Below are 17,518 nucleotides of genomic sequence, written 5' to 3'. Positions count from 1 at the left end.
GGAATTCAAGAAATCAACATTTCTGGAGAAAAGGCAAGTTTTGAAGTATCAAATAGGAACATGTTAATTTTTTTAATTAATTTGAAGTAAATATTACAATTGTAGTTAATAATTTTGGGATTATTCCACTCCATACATCAAACAGAATCTGATCTGATCCTGGTTCTATTTTCTGAGAGTTTTTATTGACAGCAGACATACGATTGTCCTCCTCTAAGTTTTTGAACTACATCAGACTCTCGAAGTAGTGAACAATGCTGATAATGAACTACTCCAAATAGTGAACAAATTAATATTTGCATTGATACAATGAATAACTGAAGCCTCTTAATGGTGAACCTGAAGAATTTGACGAGTCATAACGCGCGGAACTTTGAAGTACACGTCTCAGTTTAGTTTTTATTAGTGTTTCTGAATATTAAAACAGATTTTAAAAATTCCGATGTACAGGGTGTTGTTTCGAGAATTCAAACGATTCATAAATTTTTGTTAACCCGGACCTGGATTTTCAAGGCGGTTATTGCATTATACGTTTGGGCTCTCAATTAGAAACATATTTGCCAAATATGAAAAAAATATACCGGGTGGTTCGTTTGATATGGCCTCAGAAAGAAACGGGCAGAATTCATAAAAAACCCTGTATCTCGGCTACGAAGACAGTAAGACCCAATAAATGGGTTATCTCCAGAACCGCCCTGGTGCCACCTATGCACCTGTGAAGTATTTGGCTGCAGAGTTATAAAAAACGTTTTGGAATTCGATATCATCTGCAATTGAGACGGTCAATCCATTTAAAAAGACTTTACTTGAAAAAGTGAATGAACTTTATATTCATTGTAATTATTGTAAATGATACATGGATACCCTCAAAGAGGCTGATAAATTCCAAAATATGGGGGCTATTTATGGGCTGACATTATCCAGGATCAGTCAATAATATCCTCAGAGGAAGTGAGAAAGCTGACTGTGTGGAAAGATTCTTCCTTTCAAATAACCAGGGAAAAAAAAAATTGAACAAGAGGAATAGCTTACACTGTTTAACATGCATGTCCTCTGTTAGAAGACATTAATGTTTTTTAGAGTTTCATGCCAAGTAGTCAAAATAGACTTTTTATAAATTTATCATATCCATCCATAAATCATCAAATTTGAATAGTAGGTTTTGACTATATAGGTATACGAGGCGGAAAAATTTTAAATGATGGTTTAATATATATTTCTTTCAAATTGTGAATATCATGCAATGTGTTAAAAATTATTTGTTCTATGAATGAAATGTGTATAACTTCAAGAGTTCTCAATATTCAACATTTCATTCTTTTTACACTGACAAAAGCCTCCGCTGATTAGTTTATTATGATTGCCATCCTGAAAAGTCACATGGGTATCCACAGGAAAATTTACTGAAAGCTTCAGGGAGCCTCTGGTCAACACAAGTTTTTGAGGCAAAGAGGATATCAAGTTATTTCTCTTTGGTTGAACTGTATTTTGCTTATTTCTATCTAAATCTCCAGAAACACAAGATTTTATTCTTCGGAAAGGTGATTTATCTCGATTTGTTTTCTTTGAGTTTGGTACATGAATTTTTTGGATAGGTAATGACTTAGATCGTTCTCTTCTCAACACCATTTCCTTTTCTTCATCCCAAGGTATTCGTTCTTCAGAGACCTGAAAAAATAATTATAAAATATACATTGAATTGAATTAAAAATGCTTGGATATTGATAATCTGAAAATGGTTAACCTTTAGTTCTTTTATTGTTTTGGGACTACAAGCATTGCAATTTGCTTTTCTAATGCCTAATTCTCTTAGACGTCTTTCAATTTCTTCCATTTCTTCATCGTTTTCATCAAGTACTTCATAATCTATGATATCTGGTATACAAATATCATATAGAGCTACTTTATTCTTGACCATCCTAAAAGCAACTGAAATATTAGAACAAATTTTACAATATTTCATTAATACTAACTGTGGTAAGGGACTACTCCAGTAATGATCAACTCTACATTTTTTCTTAATATCGTTCAGTTTTTGTAGTAATAGAAAGTTGTGTCTTTGTATTTTATCCATTTGATTCTTCTCCATGAGATATTTTTTAGACTTGATACGTACATGTTGTCTAGAATTTGGTGGCCTGTTGTCTATAGCTGGCATTGCAGATTTTACCTATGAATGTGTACTTGTAAATAATTCGAAAAATAAAAGTATAAAAATAAATATTATAAGATACTGGGGGCGGATATTTGTACAAACTTGTGTACTGGTAATAAATCGCTAAATAATATGAAACGTAATAGATTGTTCATGAATATAATTTAATTTCTAGTTTTGCATATTCGAAATACACAGTAAAAAACACTGCAAATTCTACACTGTGGTCCTTATTTTAATACAACTATTGAAGCTAAACATCTCGACAAGTGAAAAAAAAAATTAATAACTATCCATATAAAAAAAAATTAGTTAATATCTAATAGCGATGAGATTCGAACCACCGGAGTCATTCGTTCCAGAATCGGAATAATTAAAATGACTCTGAAACTGAGTATCGACTTTGCAATAACAAATATTGTATTCAGTAATGGATACTGAATATTATATTTCATTAAAAAAAGATTTGATGATTTGTTGTCAAGTTTCCAAGACATTAATTTTCAAAGTTGATTATTTCAGAATTTCATTATGCTGAAGAATAGGTTTTGAGCTAAGAGTATCACTGTGGTATTGCAGAGATATTTGAACCAAAGTTCATACAAATATACCAATAGCTCTAATAGTTTAACGTAACGTACAATTTAGAACGAGAGCAATTTTTTTTTCTTGAAAAATTCCGAAGGTTTATTGAAAACAATAAACCAAAAATTCTTGCAAACATTGAGGACATGTAAATAAATTTGTTAATACGAAGGATGTATCTCAAATAATACCCAATATTCTTTTCACTCACTTTTCTTCGGTGATTCTCATATTTCCTTTCCTCATAAGGCTTGTTCAAAATTTTATCTTTCCTTGAAATCATAATTCAAGTGGTTAGAAGGCTACCAAAGTTCCTTTAAGTATGTATGTTTCGTTGCCTAGCAACGATACGATTTAATTATCGATCAACGATGCCATCTTACGATTTGACATTGTATCATCTTACTCCTTGGACCTTGAGACACGACAACTGGGCAACTCTCCTACCTCAAATCGTCAAATGTTTCCAGTGATAACAATTTCATGAATTGAATATTCCTGCGCTATGGGAACAGATTAGCGTGTATCATATAGAAAAAAATACCAGCTGATTTTGATAGCATTGCAGTGAATTAAATTTAGAGATAGTAACAAACAGCGCAAGCAACGAAGATCAACATTATATGATAAATTATGTTGGATCCTCTGATAATATTCTAAAAATATCGATTTCGCGCAAAGTTGTTGAACTACGAATGACATCATCTTTCAAGTTTCAACCTTCTGGTTCAGAAATTACTTAATTGTTCGAATGATGTTGCGAGACAATGTACTGATTTTATGCTGATTATAAATATTTTCGTTCGTAATTGATTATTTAATTTCTTTACCCTATACAAAAGAAGTTAGAGAAAATGAGCGTCAGTAAAGAAGCAACTGCAATTAACGTCGCAAAAAAAACCTCAAATGACTTCAATATAGCAGCATTTGCTTATAGTGCCTTGAAAAAAGTAAGTAGGTCCATTTTATCACATTTTCAGTTTATTTCAATATTTTTCAGTTTATTTTATTATTATTCTTTAATGTTTGTTTATTCTTAGCATCGTTTAAACACATTATTTTTGCTCATATATGCTCTGTAACTAAATGTTATTGTAATTGTTTTTATTTATTATTACTGACCTGCATTCAAAGTAGGCGAGGCAGATTTTGAAATCTATGGATATAAGGAATATGTCAGAAAATATTTCAATCTCTACTTTTTTAAACTCTGTTCTAGGATAACTTCTACATTTTTGCGAACTCTTCTTGATTTCAGTCAATTTTTTATTACAAAAATGATCCAGTCCTCGACTGTCGATTCCCCAAAGTCCTCATAACTTGGGATATGGTTGTATATTTTCAGTAAGAAGTACCTACTGAAAACTTTGTAGAATAATAGTTTTGCTTAGTTTTTTGAATATATGCTAAAACAATAAAAAAAAATAATTAAAAAAATATCTAATCACAAGTTGAGGTTAGAAAAAATATAGCGCCCTCTTTTGAGAGATACCAGAAGAAAAACCGAAATCATCTATTTTGAAATGACGGTCATAATTTTACAGAATAAAATATTAATATTTGGAGGAATTTATTTTTGTTTCCATTCAAATTTAGCAATATATATCATATTATTTTCTTATGTTCCGTCTCTAGTTAGTCTGAAAAGATTCTTAAGGGAAAGGGAGCTTATTTATTTATTATGTTATGTACTCAGTTACAAATATTTTATATTTTTCGATATGTATTTTATACAATTCAAAAATGGTTCGATGCCTTTTATAGATAGCTACAGTAGGATGTATATATTTCTTCGGATACATGAACTGGTCAGTTGGCTGGTTCGTTGCACCAATAATATTTTTGATAATGCGTGAGCAATGGAAAGAAACCGCAGACAATAAAAGGAATATAGCGAAAACTATAGCATCATCAAATGAGAAAGATGTAGTTTTAGCGCGATTAGATGAGCTTCCATCATGGGTAAGTTAAAATTTTCCCCTCGACAGTTACAGATTCAAGCATATTGTTGTCTCATCTTTTTGAATGTATATTGTTAAATGCAGAAGGCTGAATAGCTATGATGCTGTTTAGCACTCGAAAATTAACTTTAAATGAACTCTTATATTCATATTCTATCATCAAATGATATGCATAGAAATATTTTATCTGTTTCCCTCCTGTTGATTATTTTTGTTTGATTTCAGGTATTTTTTCCAGATGTTGAGAGAGTTGAATGGTTAAACAGAGTAATATGGAGTTATTATAGTTTCGATTCCATTGTTCTAACCAATCTTTTATAGATAATTCAACAAGTTTGGCCAAACGTTAACAATTATACAAGAGAACTAATTCGAGACACCATACAACCCATAATTAAGGATAGTTTGGAGGTTTACAAAATGAAGGGATTCAAATTTGAAAGGATAATTCTTGGCAGTATCGTAAGTTATATCAAATAAAGTATTTGTTATAAAATACTTCATTTTTATTCGTGAATATCGGGTCCACTTTTCAGTTTGGAGCAATATTGTATAGGTCTATCGTCAACTTTCTATAAGATGCAGTTCTTCATCAAAAAAGGAAACTTATATTTTAGAATTAAGAGTTTTTATTTCGAATTAAGAGAATAAATGAAATTTTTATCTGATATGTTAGTTAACGGCATACTAGAAAGTTGTTCAACAAGAAATTGTGGAATTGTACTTTCAAATTTTAGGGTAAATTCCACTTTACTCTTTTCAGCCTGTAAGAATTGGTGGCGTGAAAGTTTATGACAAGAACACAGATAGAAATGAGATAATTATGGATTTGGATATAGTGTAAGTCAATAATTTCTAAAGAATATTTCTTATGGTTATTAACGTTTCATTTCTTCAGATATGCTGGAGACTGCGACATTACATTTTATGTTGCGGGTATCAAAGGAGGCATCAAAGATCTCCAGGTTAATATTTCAATCAATTGATGAAATCCAAGTTGATTCGAATCATTTTCAGTTGAAAGGAATGATGCGTGTTGTAATGAAACCCTTAATCTCTTCAATTCCATTAGTAGGTGGTGTACAAGTGTTTTTCCTAAACAATCCAGAAATAGACTTCAATTTGGTTGGAGTAGCAGATCTACTTGATATGCCTGGCCTGGGGTAATTGTAATATTTCACTACATTTAGTGCGAAGTTGGATATATATAATTCTCAATTGAAAAAAATTATGTTTCTGATTACTTAATTCAAGGAAACCTTGTTGCTAAGAAAGCTATGTCTCATAAGAATTTCTGCTGAAATCAATACAACTTATCGATTTTTAGAGATTTGTTCAGGAAGATAATAACTGAAATAATTGCTTCAATGTTGGTTCTGCCTAATAAATATACCATGAAATTAAGTGAAGAAGTAGACACAATAGAAATGAAGGCCCCAGAACCAGAGGTAAATAAATTTTTCAAACTTTGAATATGCTATATATTCTTTTGAAATCATTCAAAATTATTTGGAAAATAATGTTTAGATTAGGCGAGAATATTTATTTGTTTTAGCAACTACTTTCTATTTTTTGTATTATTGTTGTATAGAGTTTAGAGTTCCTATCATTTAAAAAGTTTGTAGAGTCATATGACACATCACATTTAAAGACAAAATTGTAAAAGGAATTTTCATTACAAGAGTAAACTTTGTTTTTCTTCTTTAGGGTGTGTTGAGGGTACATGTTGTAGAAGCTAAGCATTTAATGAAAAAAGACCTTGGAGTACTTGGTGGGGGAAAATCTGACCCTTACGCTGTTGTTACTGTTGGTGCTCAAGAATACAAAACTGGGGTTGTAAAGAACTCTTTAGATCCAAAATGGGATTACTGGTGTGAGGTTAGTATTCTTATAGTTGTTATGGGTTCTATTAGAAATAATCATTTTAACTTTATCTCTTGTAGTTCATTATAACTGAAGTATACGGACAGCAACTATTTGTTCACTTGTGGGACTCAGATGATGCTTTGGACGATGAGAGTCTTGGTAGGTGAGTATTTGATGAGTTTTCAATTAGTTTTTGAATTATATCTTAAAAATATTGCTTCTGAGTTTTGGGATGAAAACTATTTTTGGTCTCTGAATTCTAAATTTGTACTAGTAAAATATATTTTGAACAATTCTTAATAACTTCGGTTTCGTGGTGGACTGCAAATTCTTGCAACAGCCTTTACTTCTGTAGTTCCTATCTGATTTTAACGAAAGTCGGTATTGGTATTCGGTTTGGGCTGTACATGGTTCCATACAAATTTCTGCTCTTCCAAATAGACTGAGCATTGTGCAAACACAATTGAGTCATAGTGTCCACAAGGGGACTATCTGCAAGCGAGAAGAACATTGTAGCATTGTGTACCACTCTTGTTGACAGAGTTTTTTTTTTATTTAGCCTAAATTACACTCTGAGTACATCAAATATGTTTAATAAATTTTTTCAATTTAATCAATTATTTTCCTAGGGCCACGGTGGATATTTCCAATATTGTCAAACAAGAACAAGCAGACATGGTAAGATGAACTCAATTTTTGCAAGAATTTATTTCATTCAGACCATTTTTTCAGTGGCTTACTTTAGAGAATGCCAAACATGGAATGGTTCATATGAGATTCACATGGTTAAGTTTGAGCAACAATGTGAATGATTTGAAGGCTGTATGTCTTGACTTTTTCATTAATCTGTTGGATTATCATTGATTTTTTTCTGTTCAAGGCTCTAATTGAAGCTCAGTTATTAGGTTCAGAGAAAGTGAGCACAGCCTTGTTGTGCGTTTTTGTGGATTCTGCTAGAAATTTACCAGTGAGTAAAGTTTTCTTACAGAATAAGGTTAAATTGTCGCCTGCTGAAATAATTATTACAATAATAATCATAAGAAATATACTTTATCTTTGCCAATGAAGATATTCAATGTAATCAATATTGTTCAGCTCGCAAGACAATCCAGTCAACCTGACCCTTATGCAGTTTTAAGATTGGGAGATTCTACAAAGCAGACCCAAATCATTATGAGAAATCCAGATCCTGTATGGGAAGAAGGATTTATATTCCGGGTACAAAATCCTAATATCGATATCCTGCATTTGAGGATTGTGGACAAGAAAACAGGTCACGATATCGGCAGCTTTGAGTTTGGGGTCAAGAGTTTACTCAACAAAGAAAAAATGGAGTTGAATAGAGAGCCGTTTAGGTTGCAGCGCTCTGGAACAGATAGCAGGATCTTATGGTCTTTGAAACTCAAGGTATTTACAGCTTTATCTTCTCTTCTAATATTAACTATTATGTCTGAAAAGTACCGGAAAAGATCAATAAAACTGTATTATATATTGATATTTGCAGCTACATAGACACTAGAGAGGATATTAGCTATGGTTTGTTGACATTTTAACCAGAAATTAGTTTACAATGAGATTTTTATAGTTATCCTGGGTTTTATTTCTTGAAATCTGATTTAGAAGATTGACACCGCTCGCTCAAATATTTTTTTACTGACTGTCTCACCTTTAGATGAGAATTCCAAATGCAAAACACCGTGATGATCGGAAAAAAAGCTATCAACCATGAGCTTATGTAAATATTTTTTTTGGTTTTTTCAAATTTATCCATTGAAAAAAATCGTAATATACTTAGGATAACCTTATAAAATTAAGGATTGTAAACAAATTTCCCTTACTCTTTTGACAATATACGTCTTTATAAATGAATTACCTCTGAAGGAGAACACGAATTAAGCCTTATAGATTTAACTCGATTTTTTGTCATATGTATTTCTCTTTATAATTATTGGACATGCATCCTATGTATATTCTAAATTTTTTTTCATAATATTCACCTCTTTTCAAGATTTTAAAACTCGCTGGTTTAACTCATGAACCCATGCAAAATGATGAACCACCAGTTATAGCAGATGAAAGCACACCTCTTCTTGCTGAACGTAAGTCGCTTCATTTCATAAATTTCCAAGATATATGTATACCTTCAAATGCAAAATTTCAGGTACAACTGGTTCTCCAGGCCGACAAAGTCCGGCTAAAGCTCATACTTTACCGAAACAGCCAAGTACTGAGAGTCGACTTGAATATAAAATTGATGATTCATCGGTATGCCTTGAATCTACTGTGCCGATCAATGATACATCTTGTGACAGAATCATCCATCGTAATCCTAGCCAGACATCGTGAGTGTTTTAATGAAAATTTTATAGCATAATAGTTTTAAATCATATAAAAAAGGAGACTTCAGTGTTAACAATCTCCTATTTTCATTTGATGCACATACTTCGGATGATTCCAGATCTTCAGGGGAGGCAGGTCTAGGTCGATTACAGCTAACTCTTCAATACAGCACACAAAGGCAAAAACTAGTTGTTGTTGTGCATAAAATTGCGTGAGTACAGATTATTACATCGAAGAATTTTATCTACAGAAGTTTAACTGTCAATAGGCACATACCATTAAGAGATCCGTCTAACATCCCAGATCCTTATGTAAAATTGTATTTATTACCAGGAAGGTCCAAAGAAAGCAAAAGAAAAACAGCGGTAAGAAATTTAAGTGATATATCAATAAATTTTAAACTGCAGTTGACAACAATTGTAGAGTGTACTTTCGAAAATATTGATGTGTTTGTTAGGTTAAAATGTGGATTGTAAATATGAACATCACTGGCAGATTTGAAGAGGGTCATGCCATCCCCACCCTCTAGAGTTCTAAATAGTCCATATTGGTTCAACACGCAGAATCTGGATATGCAAATAACTGAATCTTGAAAAAATTCACATCTGAGGAAATTCCGACATACTGAATATATACAATTAAATCACAAACAAGAATACCGAAAAATTCAACAGCTGTTAATAACCATCAAAGGCTGCATTATAATTATATTTATCCCTAGTTAGCCTGATATTTCAGATGTGATTTTGAGTTTCGATATTCCAGTCAGAATGGTCCCCCTCAGATGCACTTCACTTTATCTGGAAAAACCTCTTAGATCCGCTAGTGAATATTATTAGACTTGTCAGATTAGATTTGATGTTAACTTTTATGAACGCAAAATTGTTGTAATATCTAACCTAACAAGACAGTTAAGTCAGCGATCTATAAGAGAAAAACCATCCTCTGAATTTCCACATCAATATTCATTGTACCAGTACTTTCGAAGGATACAATCCATTACTTTTTTACACTATTTTATAGAAGAAAATTCATGTAAAATTTGTTCCCTTCGATTATAATATAATTTTATCATCTTTGCAGACAATAAAGGATAATTGTAACCCAGTTTTTGAAGAAAGTTTCGAGTATTTGATTTCACAAAATGAACTTATTAATAAAAAATTGGAAATAACTGTTTGTACGCAGAAAGCATTATTTTACTCGAGTTCAAATATCCTTGGTCAGGTAAGTTCAACTAATATTTATTAATTTATCTATGTAATTGTTGATTTATTTGGGAATAAACATATATTTATTTATTATTATTAATATTGCTAAAATATGAGTGAAAAATAAATTATTTAGTTTCATTTCTGACCTCATTGAGGATATTATTTTTTTTTTAATCATCTATTTCAGACCTCAAATAAGTTGAACAAAACTGATTTGCATTGTGTTTTTCGCAGGTTGTAATAGATTTGTGCAAATTGGATATAGATAAGTCCTACAGCTCATGGTTTGACTTGCAACCGGAATATTCCCACAGTGACTAAAGCAGATGGTAATATGAATTTTGCTACAAAGAAAGTTAATTATTGCATTTCTTGAATATTCAATTCTAGAATATTCTCTCAGAAGTTATATTAATTCAAAGCTTGGTTATTAAATGATAATCATGTTATGTTGTTTACAAAACAATAATCCATTACTTTTTTTATATCATACTACTGGAAAATTTTCATCTAGAATTATTTTGATTATGTATAAATATTTTTTATTTCCTGTTGATACTTCAATTTATATTTATTATTATCAAGTATTGTTTAGGCAAAGAAAGCTATGACGTATTATACAGGGTGAGTCTTTGACTTGTACATATATTTTAACCCAAGATTCCTGAGGTCAAAAGAAACACTTTTTTCCTTTACCATTTTTTCCGATTCGGCCCGGTTAAAAAGATACAGGCTGTTGAAAATCGTTAAAAAAATTTGATTTTCGGCTATATCTCGGAAATGGTTGTATCGAAGGAAATGATTTTTGAAATATAGCTTTTTTTTGATGTGATACATCTTCTCCGAACACCAGATTCCATACACATTCTTCTGTTTCTTTGTTATGAACATAACATACCATAAAAATACCAGAAATTCGAAGAAACCAACTCTTAATAGTAATTTGAAAGTTCATTGAAGAATATTTGGCTAATTTGAAAAATAAAAGTATTCTTCATATTTTCTCGTACAAAGCGCCGTTTTCGAATAACTTGATCTTAAAAAAAAAAAATTATCTGTGAAATTCAAAAAATTGGGTACTTTGGCTGAATGCAACTCTGTTCTATTGTGGAAAAAAAAACCACAGAAATGAATATTTACTATGAAGTCATGTCTCAGATTTAAGAATTGAAGTACTAGCCAACTTAGTTTGAAAATGAAGTTATTTGAATAAGCTCACCTCAACTCCTCGATTTGATTAAAAATCACTGAGCTTTGGCACAGCTCTGATAATAAGAAGATACTTCACTAAAATCAACATTCTTTTTGAAAAGTCCAGATTATTCATAAAACCCATGTTTAAAAAAGTTTTCACAAAATAGTCCCATTATAATGACAACAATCAATATCCCACTAAAGACTGCTGCTATCGAACAATACTGTATTCTTCTTCGGCTCATTCAAACTCACATCGAAACATACCACTAGGACTAGGTACATACTAGACAAATTTTCATGTGATTGAGATTGAATACTTTTATTCTTTTGCTATTTCATAAATTCATCCTAAGAGCTTATGATTGACATACTTCCAAGAGGGCCATAATTGTTTTAATGTGAAAACAAATTAGGTGAGTTGAAAGAAACCAAATATTCTATTGTGGATATTTACATTGAATACTTCTCATTTATTTTCAATGCCAAAATCAAGATGAATTAAGTAGTAAAGTTGGCTATAATGTAGGTACACATTAACAACAAATTTGATTACAAGTGGAGTCTAACATTTTCCATTGATTACAGAGCCAGAATACTTTCCATATTTCCATACTGATGGTTTCAAAAATATTGATGCATTTCAATATTTTTATGAGATAGATGGAACAAATCAAATGCTTCATTTCATAACAAATATCTTATAACAATAACAGTGTAAACTGTAAATGAAAATTTTAGGTTAGAACTTAGAACATAGATTATTCGAACCGAACTTCTGTGTTTATATTTGGCATCACTCGAAATTTGAAATTCAAACTTAAAACCACAGATTACTATAGTCTGTGTTAGATCTTTCATAGATGAATATTATTTATTTGAGATTTTAAGGTTAATTCTTGCACGAAAAATAAACAACGATATCATATAAATGAAATATAATGAATGAATGGATATGAGTATCAGAGCTAATATGGGTGGTAGCGAGCTCAATTCGTTATAATTATCGAAAATGAAATAGAAATCAAGAGAAGAATATTTAATCTTTAGCGTCAACGAAATTGGAATAACTCATTTATTTGATTATAAACACTACTTTGTTCAACAAATGGAATGTTAAACGTGAGTTTATGATGGTTTTTCTAATTTAGTAGCTTATTTCCAAGGTTCATGAGGTATATCTTATGCTTGAGAAAACTTCAGTGTTCCGGTTTTCAGGGGTGAATTAGCTCATTTTGAAAATTTAAAATGGCTATATCTTTTTAACAGGGCCGAATCGGAAAAAATGGTAAAGGAAAAAAGTGTTTCTTTTGACCTCAAGAACCTTCGGTTAAAATATATGTACAAGTCAAAGACTCACCCTGTATATTTATTTGTTAAATGTGCTCAAATAAACTTTTATTATTATTCATTATATTAAGATTTATGCATTTCACTACTTTGATTCTAACAAATAAACTCGGGAATGCTGTGAGAATGAAGAAACAATATTTTGGTAAATAAAATCTAGGAAACATTTTCAACTACTCATTCACACCTTTTTGCAGAACTCTTAATAAGAGAAATTGTTGGTCCCATGATAGTAAGAATTAATTTTTATTACATTAACAAAATTTTTACATGAAAATATTTCAACTTGGGTATATCCCAAAATAATGAACTTATTATAAAATATAAAAATAATTTAATGTAATTTAGTACTTCACACTATAAATTTAAATGAAATTGTGGATTTTGAAGTTTTTAAAATATATATACAAATTATTTTGCACAAAAGTATAGAAAATATTGTTCATATTATGAAATCAATGCCATTCTTTTCAATTAAGAAAAATTCCTTTGGTTTTATACAAAATGTGCATATGGTAAAATAGAAAAAAAAGACAATTTTGAGATCAGCTATCAAAATAAGCGAATCGAAAACTTAATTTCTCAATGGAAATATTCTTCAAAATCTCCTCTGATCCAAGAAAATCCTGGAAAGAAAATAAACATCTCAGTAAAAATTGAGTTAGAAAACACATCAAGCAAATTTTATTAAAGTCCATTCAGGAATTATTGACATCGAAGTAGGCCTTGAACGTCTAGTCGCGGCTTTATTTCTGGTTATAAAAATATCACTGAAAATTGCTATGGTTCATCATAGAAATAACCAGTTTAAATTATTTTCATCATTTTTGTATCCGAAAGATCCTGAATTTTCGAAATTACGATTATTACGAAGGGACGCATACAGTCATGATTTAATAAATTGAAATTCAGATTATATAACGTAAAAATATAGTGAAATGCTATCTCATTTCAAGGAAATCCAATGAAGAGATATCTATTCATTTAAGAGTCGCCCATGAAAGATCCCATTGAAGATCATTAAAATATGCATATTCCTTTTCACCAAAGGTTCTTCAAAAATTTTTGCATTACTGGATACCAACCTGCTTGCAAAATTCTTATCAAATAACTCTTATGGATCATTTTAACTGTGGTGCCTAAACTGGTGAAGAAAACAGAAAAAACTGGTTGATAAAATTAAATAGTGTATCTTAGTGAATGGAAGAACCATATCATAATAAAACAGAAATGAAATTCAAAGAATCCATTTAGTATATAAAAAATTTTGACTTCACAGTTGTACTGTAACTTTCAAAATTGGAACCAATTTATCAGCCGATGTGTGTACTTTCTAAAGTCACTATTTATTGAAACTGTTCATGACATGAATAATTGATTAAACTTGTATGAAAAATATAGGTACTATTTGTACTCGAGTTTTCTGTTTTTTATTGAAATGCGTTTATACTAGTTACTATTAAATTACATAAAGTATTTTGCCCATAACAGCTTTAACTCACTCACTAAAAGCATTTTTGCATGAAATCATTTTTAATTTGTGAATTTTAAAATTTTATTGCATTCTATTATTATCTTCAAGTGGGTAAGAGGTGAAGAAATTCTTGAAGTTATTCTTCTGAATATATTTTTCGATTAAATACTCAGTAAAAATTCTATAAAGCAATTGGAATTTATTAGATTTTTGGATTACTCATTGAAGAACCAAAAACAGATATAACAATACTTAATTTCAATATAGAATATAAATAAACTATAGATGCAATGCCAAGACTTTGTTTAGCAACCCAATTATAAAATGATTCTCTCTTCATAGATTTATATAATCATCATGATCACCACTGTCAAAACAAAACATCCAAGTAAAAATCCAAATATCCAGCATTCAAAATAGTGCTCCTTCTACTTTTACCCTTGAATATACTTGAAAAACATTTTGTTTTCTTTCTAGAGTCCACTGTTGAATAATGCTGGCATTTTCAAATAACCAAGTTTCCTCCAGATAAATGAATTTCACATTTTGTTGCAAATATTCTCTGTATTCACCATAAAATCGTACTCAACTTATTATATTTTTCTGTTCATCAATAAGAATTTTCCTTTTATTAACTGTTTTGAACTTGTTACCAATTAAGTTTATGTAATGTTGACGTTGATTGATTAAAATCCAGATGCTTTTTGGTCATATTTTATCCAGACTGATATATTGGTTGCTTTTGGTAACAATCAAATCATTCAATGATTCTTTGAAGGTGAAATCGTATTGCACAGGTTTTCTTCCACTAATAATCCAGGTTGTAATGACTTGCCTTCTTCTTTTTTCAAACAGTACTGTGAGAAATACTCAAATAGACTAATCAATGTGTGTTTGAAATTAATACAACTTTTAAGTTTCAAAATTTCTTCGATTAAAACCAATAACACAAACAAACTGAAATCTAACCTCCTGTCAATGACATTTCAAATGCCAACCCGAAATTTGCAATTCAAAATGTTACTGAATGAGCCAGTACCAACTTAATTTCGATTTCCCAAAGCCACCCGGGATGTCAATAATTCCTGAATGAACTTTTTTTGTACTATAAATACACAAATGAAATGTCTAATAAATCCACAATATACCCAAAAATTTCTGTATTTTATTGATAAATTTAAGTTACTCAATTTTATCAAAATAAATTTTCATCAAGAGGGGTAGGAATCAATCAAATAGCAACTTACAAACTTATTTTCAACTTTCTTCCACTGTAGGCAGCCAAAAAGCCATATTAGTGCAAGCAGATGCTAACATCATCAATTTAGGGTTGAATTGCACACATTGCACTGGTCCTGGATGGTCAGCGTTCAAAACGCAAACTTTGAAGCCAGTATCAGCATTCCAAACATGAACTCTTCCATCAGTAGATCCACTAAAGATAAATTGTGAATCGGGACTGAACGATGCTTCTATAGGTATCCCTTTATTGTTCAGATGCCCGGCAAATGTTTGGAGAGGTGTGCCATGGAATGCATCGATTAATCTAATTATTGATCCATTAGTACTTATCAAAATCGTTTTGCCGTCACGAGAAAATTTCAGACCAGTCCAATCACATTCTTTCTCTTGAGTGAGTTTGAATGTGACAAAAGGTCCCTAGAAAAATATCATTAATTGTTACAACTATTCTCAATTATGAAAAAGATGAATAAGGCACTTGACCTCAACCAAATAAAAAATCATTGTTATTCTATTATATGTTGATGTCCACTCATTGGTATTTTCCTGAAAAAAATTAGGAAAGCTCTGAAAAGTCCTGACTTGTCTTCAGTGGTTTCTTAATTTTTTTGGTTTATTATTTCGTTTATTGTAGTAGAATATCTTACTACTTACAGAAGAAATCATATCATAATAGTTATTTATAATACAAGTACAGAAGACTTTGATAATCTTCCACAAGTTCAAAACAAATGATAGAATGAGCCTTCTTTACAAGTATTATACATTATTTTCTCAGATTTACTGAATTTTTATTGAAATTAATGGAATATTTCCATAAATATCTTTGTGATTCTTGCGTTGAAAAATGTGGGTTGGCTTAATAGTTTGAATATGACCATTACTGTGTATTTAATGACGAAATATTATTGAACAGCTGATATTACCAATGGCACACAAATATAAATACATTGTACCAATTATTCAGTTTTGTCTGATTATAAATGAAAATTGCAGTAATAATCAACACTCCTCAATTTTGTGCTTCTATAAATCAACTCATTAATTAATTCAGTTATCAACAAATCCACAAAATTCAAATCAAAAAACTTCAAAAGACATTGGTTCTATGAATAATAATCATCAAAGCTGCACCATATACATTATTTGAAAAAATTGAGAATAAAACCTGTCTTCTATCTACCTAGAAAATTACTCACCTTGTCAAATGATCTAAGGTCATATAACTTTATGCACTCGGAATTTACTCCAGCAGCAAAAATTAATCCTTCCGGATCAAAAGCTGCTACTGGCCTTCCAGCCAAGTGCATGAGGCCCTGACAGTTAGGGGATCTGAGATCCCATAATCTTAGAGTTTTATCTAATGAACCAGATAAAAATGTATCTTCTACTGGAGATAAACAAAGTGAAACAACCTTTTTGGTGTGTCCTGGAAAATACCTCAAGTACTTATTGTCATGCAGAGATAAATATCTTATAGTATCGTCAACTTTTGTAGAACTATGAATAGCAGTATCTTTAGCATGTGTAAAATGTATTAAATCAACTCCATATTTTTTACTGTTCACAGTTCGAATTTGTGTGCCTTTTTCACAATCATATATCACTATTTGATCATCTTCACTACATGATATGAGGGTTTCTCCATTTGCTGAGAAATCTATACTATTAATTTTGTCAGTATTTTCTCTGAAAACTTTTGCCACTCTAAAGCTCCGAACAACTTGATCTACGAGTTTCATTTTCATGGTTTCTGTCGATCTTTGGAATTACTAAAAAATTAGTTATCACTGAAAAAATATATTTATATTGTGGATGTGTGAATTCACGCGGATAATAGGCTAATGAACCAGTTCATGATTCTAAATGATTATTTATTTTACCTAGTAAATGCTAAGCTTCAATAAAACAATAACCCATATCATAAAAACAAAACACCAACTAACCTTTTCATAATTATATTGTTATCATAGAACAAGAATTTGTTTTCCACCTTCTACATGGAACTGGTAGTAATAAATATACACACCAAAATTAAATTTTCAATATCGAAGTATTGAGTTGTGTTAGTTGAGTTAACAAATTTCGATTATATGCTTTAGGGACCTGAAAAAACCATTTGTACATTCTAAATTTT

The 17,518-nt window shown here is 30.6% G+C and overlaps 3 protein-coding genes across 5 annotated transcripts; 1 reads left to right on the top strand and 2 right to left on the bottom strand.

Moving 5' to 3' along the window:
* Positions 1-1,199: 1,199 nt before the first annotated feature.
* LOC123677456 lies at positions 1,200-3,998 on the bottom strand. 2 transcript variants are annotated; one of them, XM_045613974.1, is made up of 4 exons: positions 3,863-3,998; positions 1,974-2,170; positions 1,745-1,919; positions 1,200-1,668 (listed from the first exon to the last, which is right to left on the bottom strand). In XM_045613974.1, the coding sequence occupies exons 1-4, from the start codon at positions 3,866-3,868 to the stop codon at positions 1,288-1,290; spliced, it is 759 nt and encodes a 252-aa protein (XP_045469930.1). In that variant the 5' UTR covers positions 3,869-3,998; the 3' UTR covers positions 1,200-1,287. The 2 variants fall into 2 exon arrangements, with proteins under 2 accessions (XP_045469930.1, XP_045469929.1); XM_045613973.1 differs by lacking the exon at positions 3,863-3,998 and adding an exon at positions 2,952-3,206.
* Positions 3,304-10,477, top strand: LOC123677452 (extended synaptotagmin-3). Its single transcript, XM_045613968.1, has 20 exons — positions 3,304-3,690; positions 4,505-4,702; positions 4,927-4,968; positions 5,023-5,163; positions 5,465-5,541; positions 5,600-5,666; positions 5,719-5,864; positions 6,029-6,149; positions 6,409-6,579; positions 6,645-6,730; positions 7,197-7,245; positions 7,300-7,389; positions 7,448-7,534; positions 7,663-7,974; positions 8,576-8,666; positions 8,729-8,909; positions 9,026-9,118; positions 9,176-9,272; positions 9,991-10,134; positions 10,356-10,477. Exons 1-20 carry the CDS (start codon positions 3,595-3,597, stop codon positions 10,440-10,442), a joined length of 2,376 nt encoding a protein of 791 aa, XP_045469924.1. The 5' UTR covers positions 3,304-3,594; the 3' UTR covers positions 10,443-10,477.
* Positions 10,478-12,892: 2,415 nt separating this feature from the next.
* On the bottom strand, positions 12,893-17,368 carry LOC123677453 (WD repeat-containing protein 82). 2 transcript variants are annotated; one of them, XM_045613969.1, is made up of 4 exons: positions 17,265-17,368; positions 16,581-17,171; positions 15,387-15,798; positions 12,893-13,291 (listed from the first exon to the last, which is right to left on the bottom strand). In XM_045613969.1, the coding sequence occupies exons 2-3, from the start codon at positions 17,127-17,129 to the stop codon at positions 15,397-15,399; spliced, it is 951 nt and encodes a 316-aa protein (XP_045469925.1). In that variant the 5' UTR covers positions 17,130-17,171; positions 17,265-17,368; the 3' UTR covers positions 12,893-13,291; positions 15,387-15,396. The 2 variants fall into 2 exon arrangements, with proteins under 2 accessions (XP_045469925.1, XP_045469927.1); XM_045613971.1 differs by having other exon boundaries at positions 16,581-17,153; positions 17,265-17,338.
* Positions 17,369-17,518: the final 150 nt, after the last annotated feature.

The sequence above is a fragment of the Harmonia axyridis genome, chromosome 4 (assembly GCF_914767665.1).
Source record: "Harmonia axyridis chromosome 4, icHarAxyr1.1, whole genome shotgun sequence".
Taxonomy (NCBI): Eukaryota; Metazoa; Arthropoda; class Insecta; order Coleoptera; family Coccinellidae; genus Harmonia; species Harmonia axyridis.
Note: the sequence above shows the minus strand (reverse complement) of the source record. Positions and strands in the feature narration are given on the sequence as shown.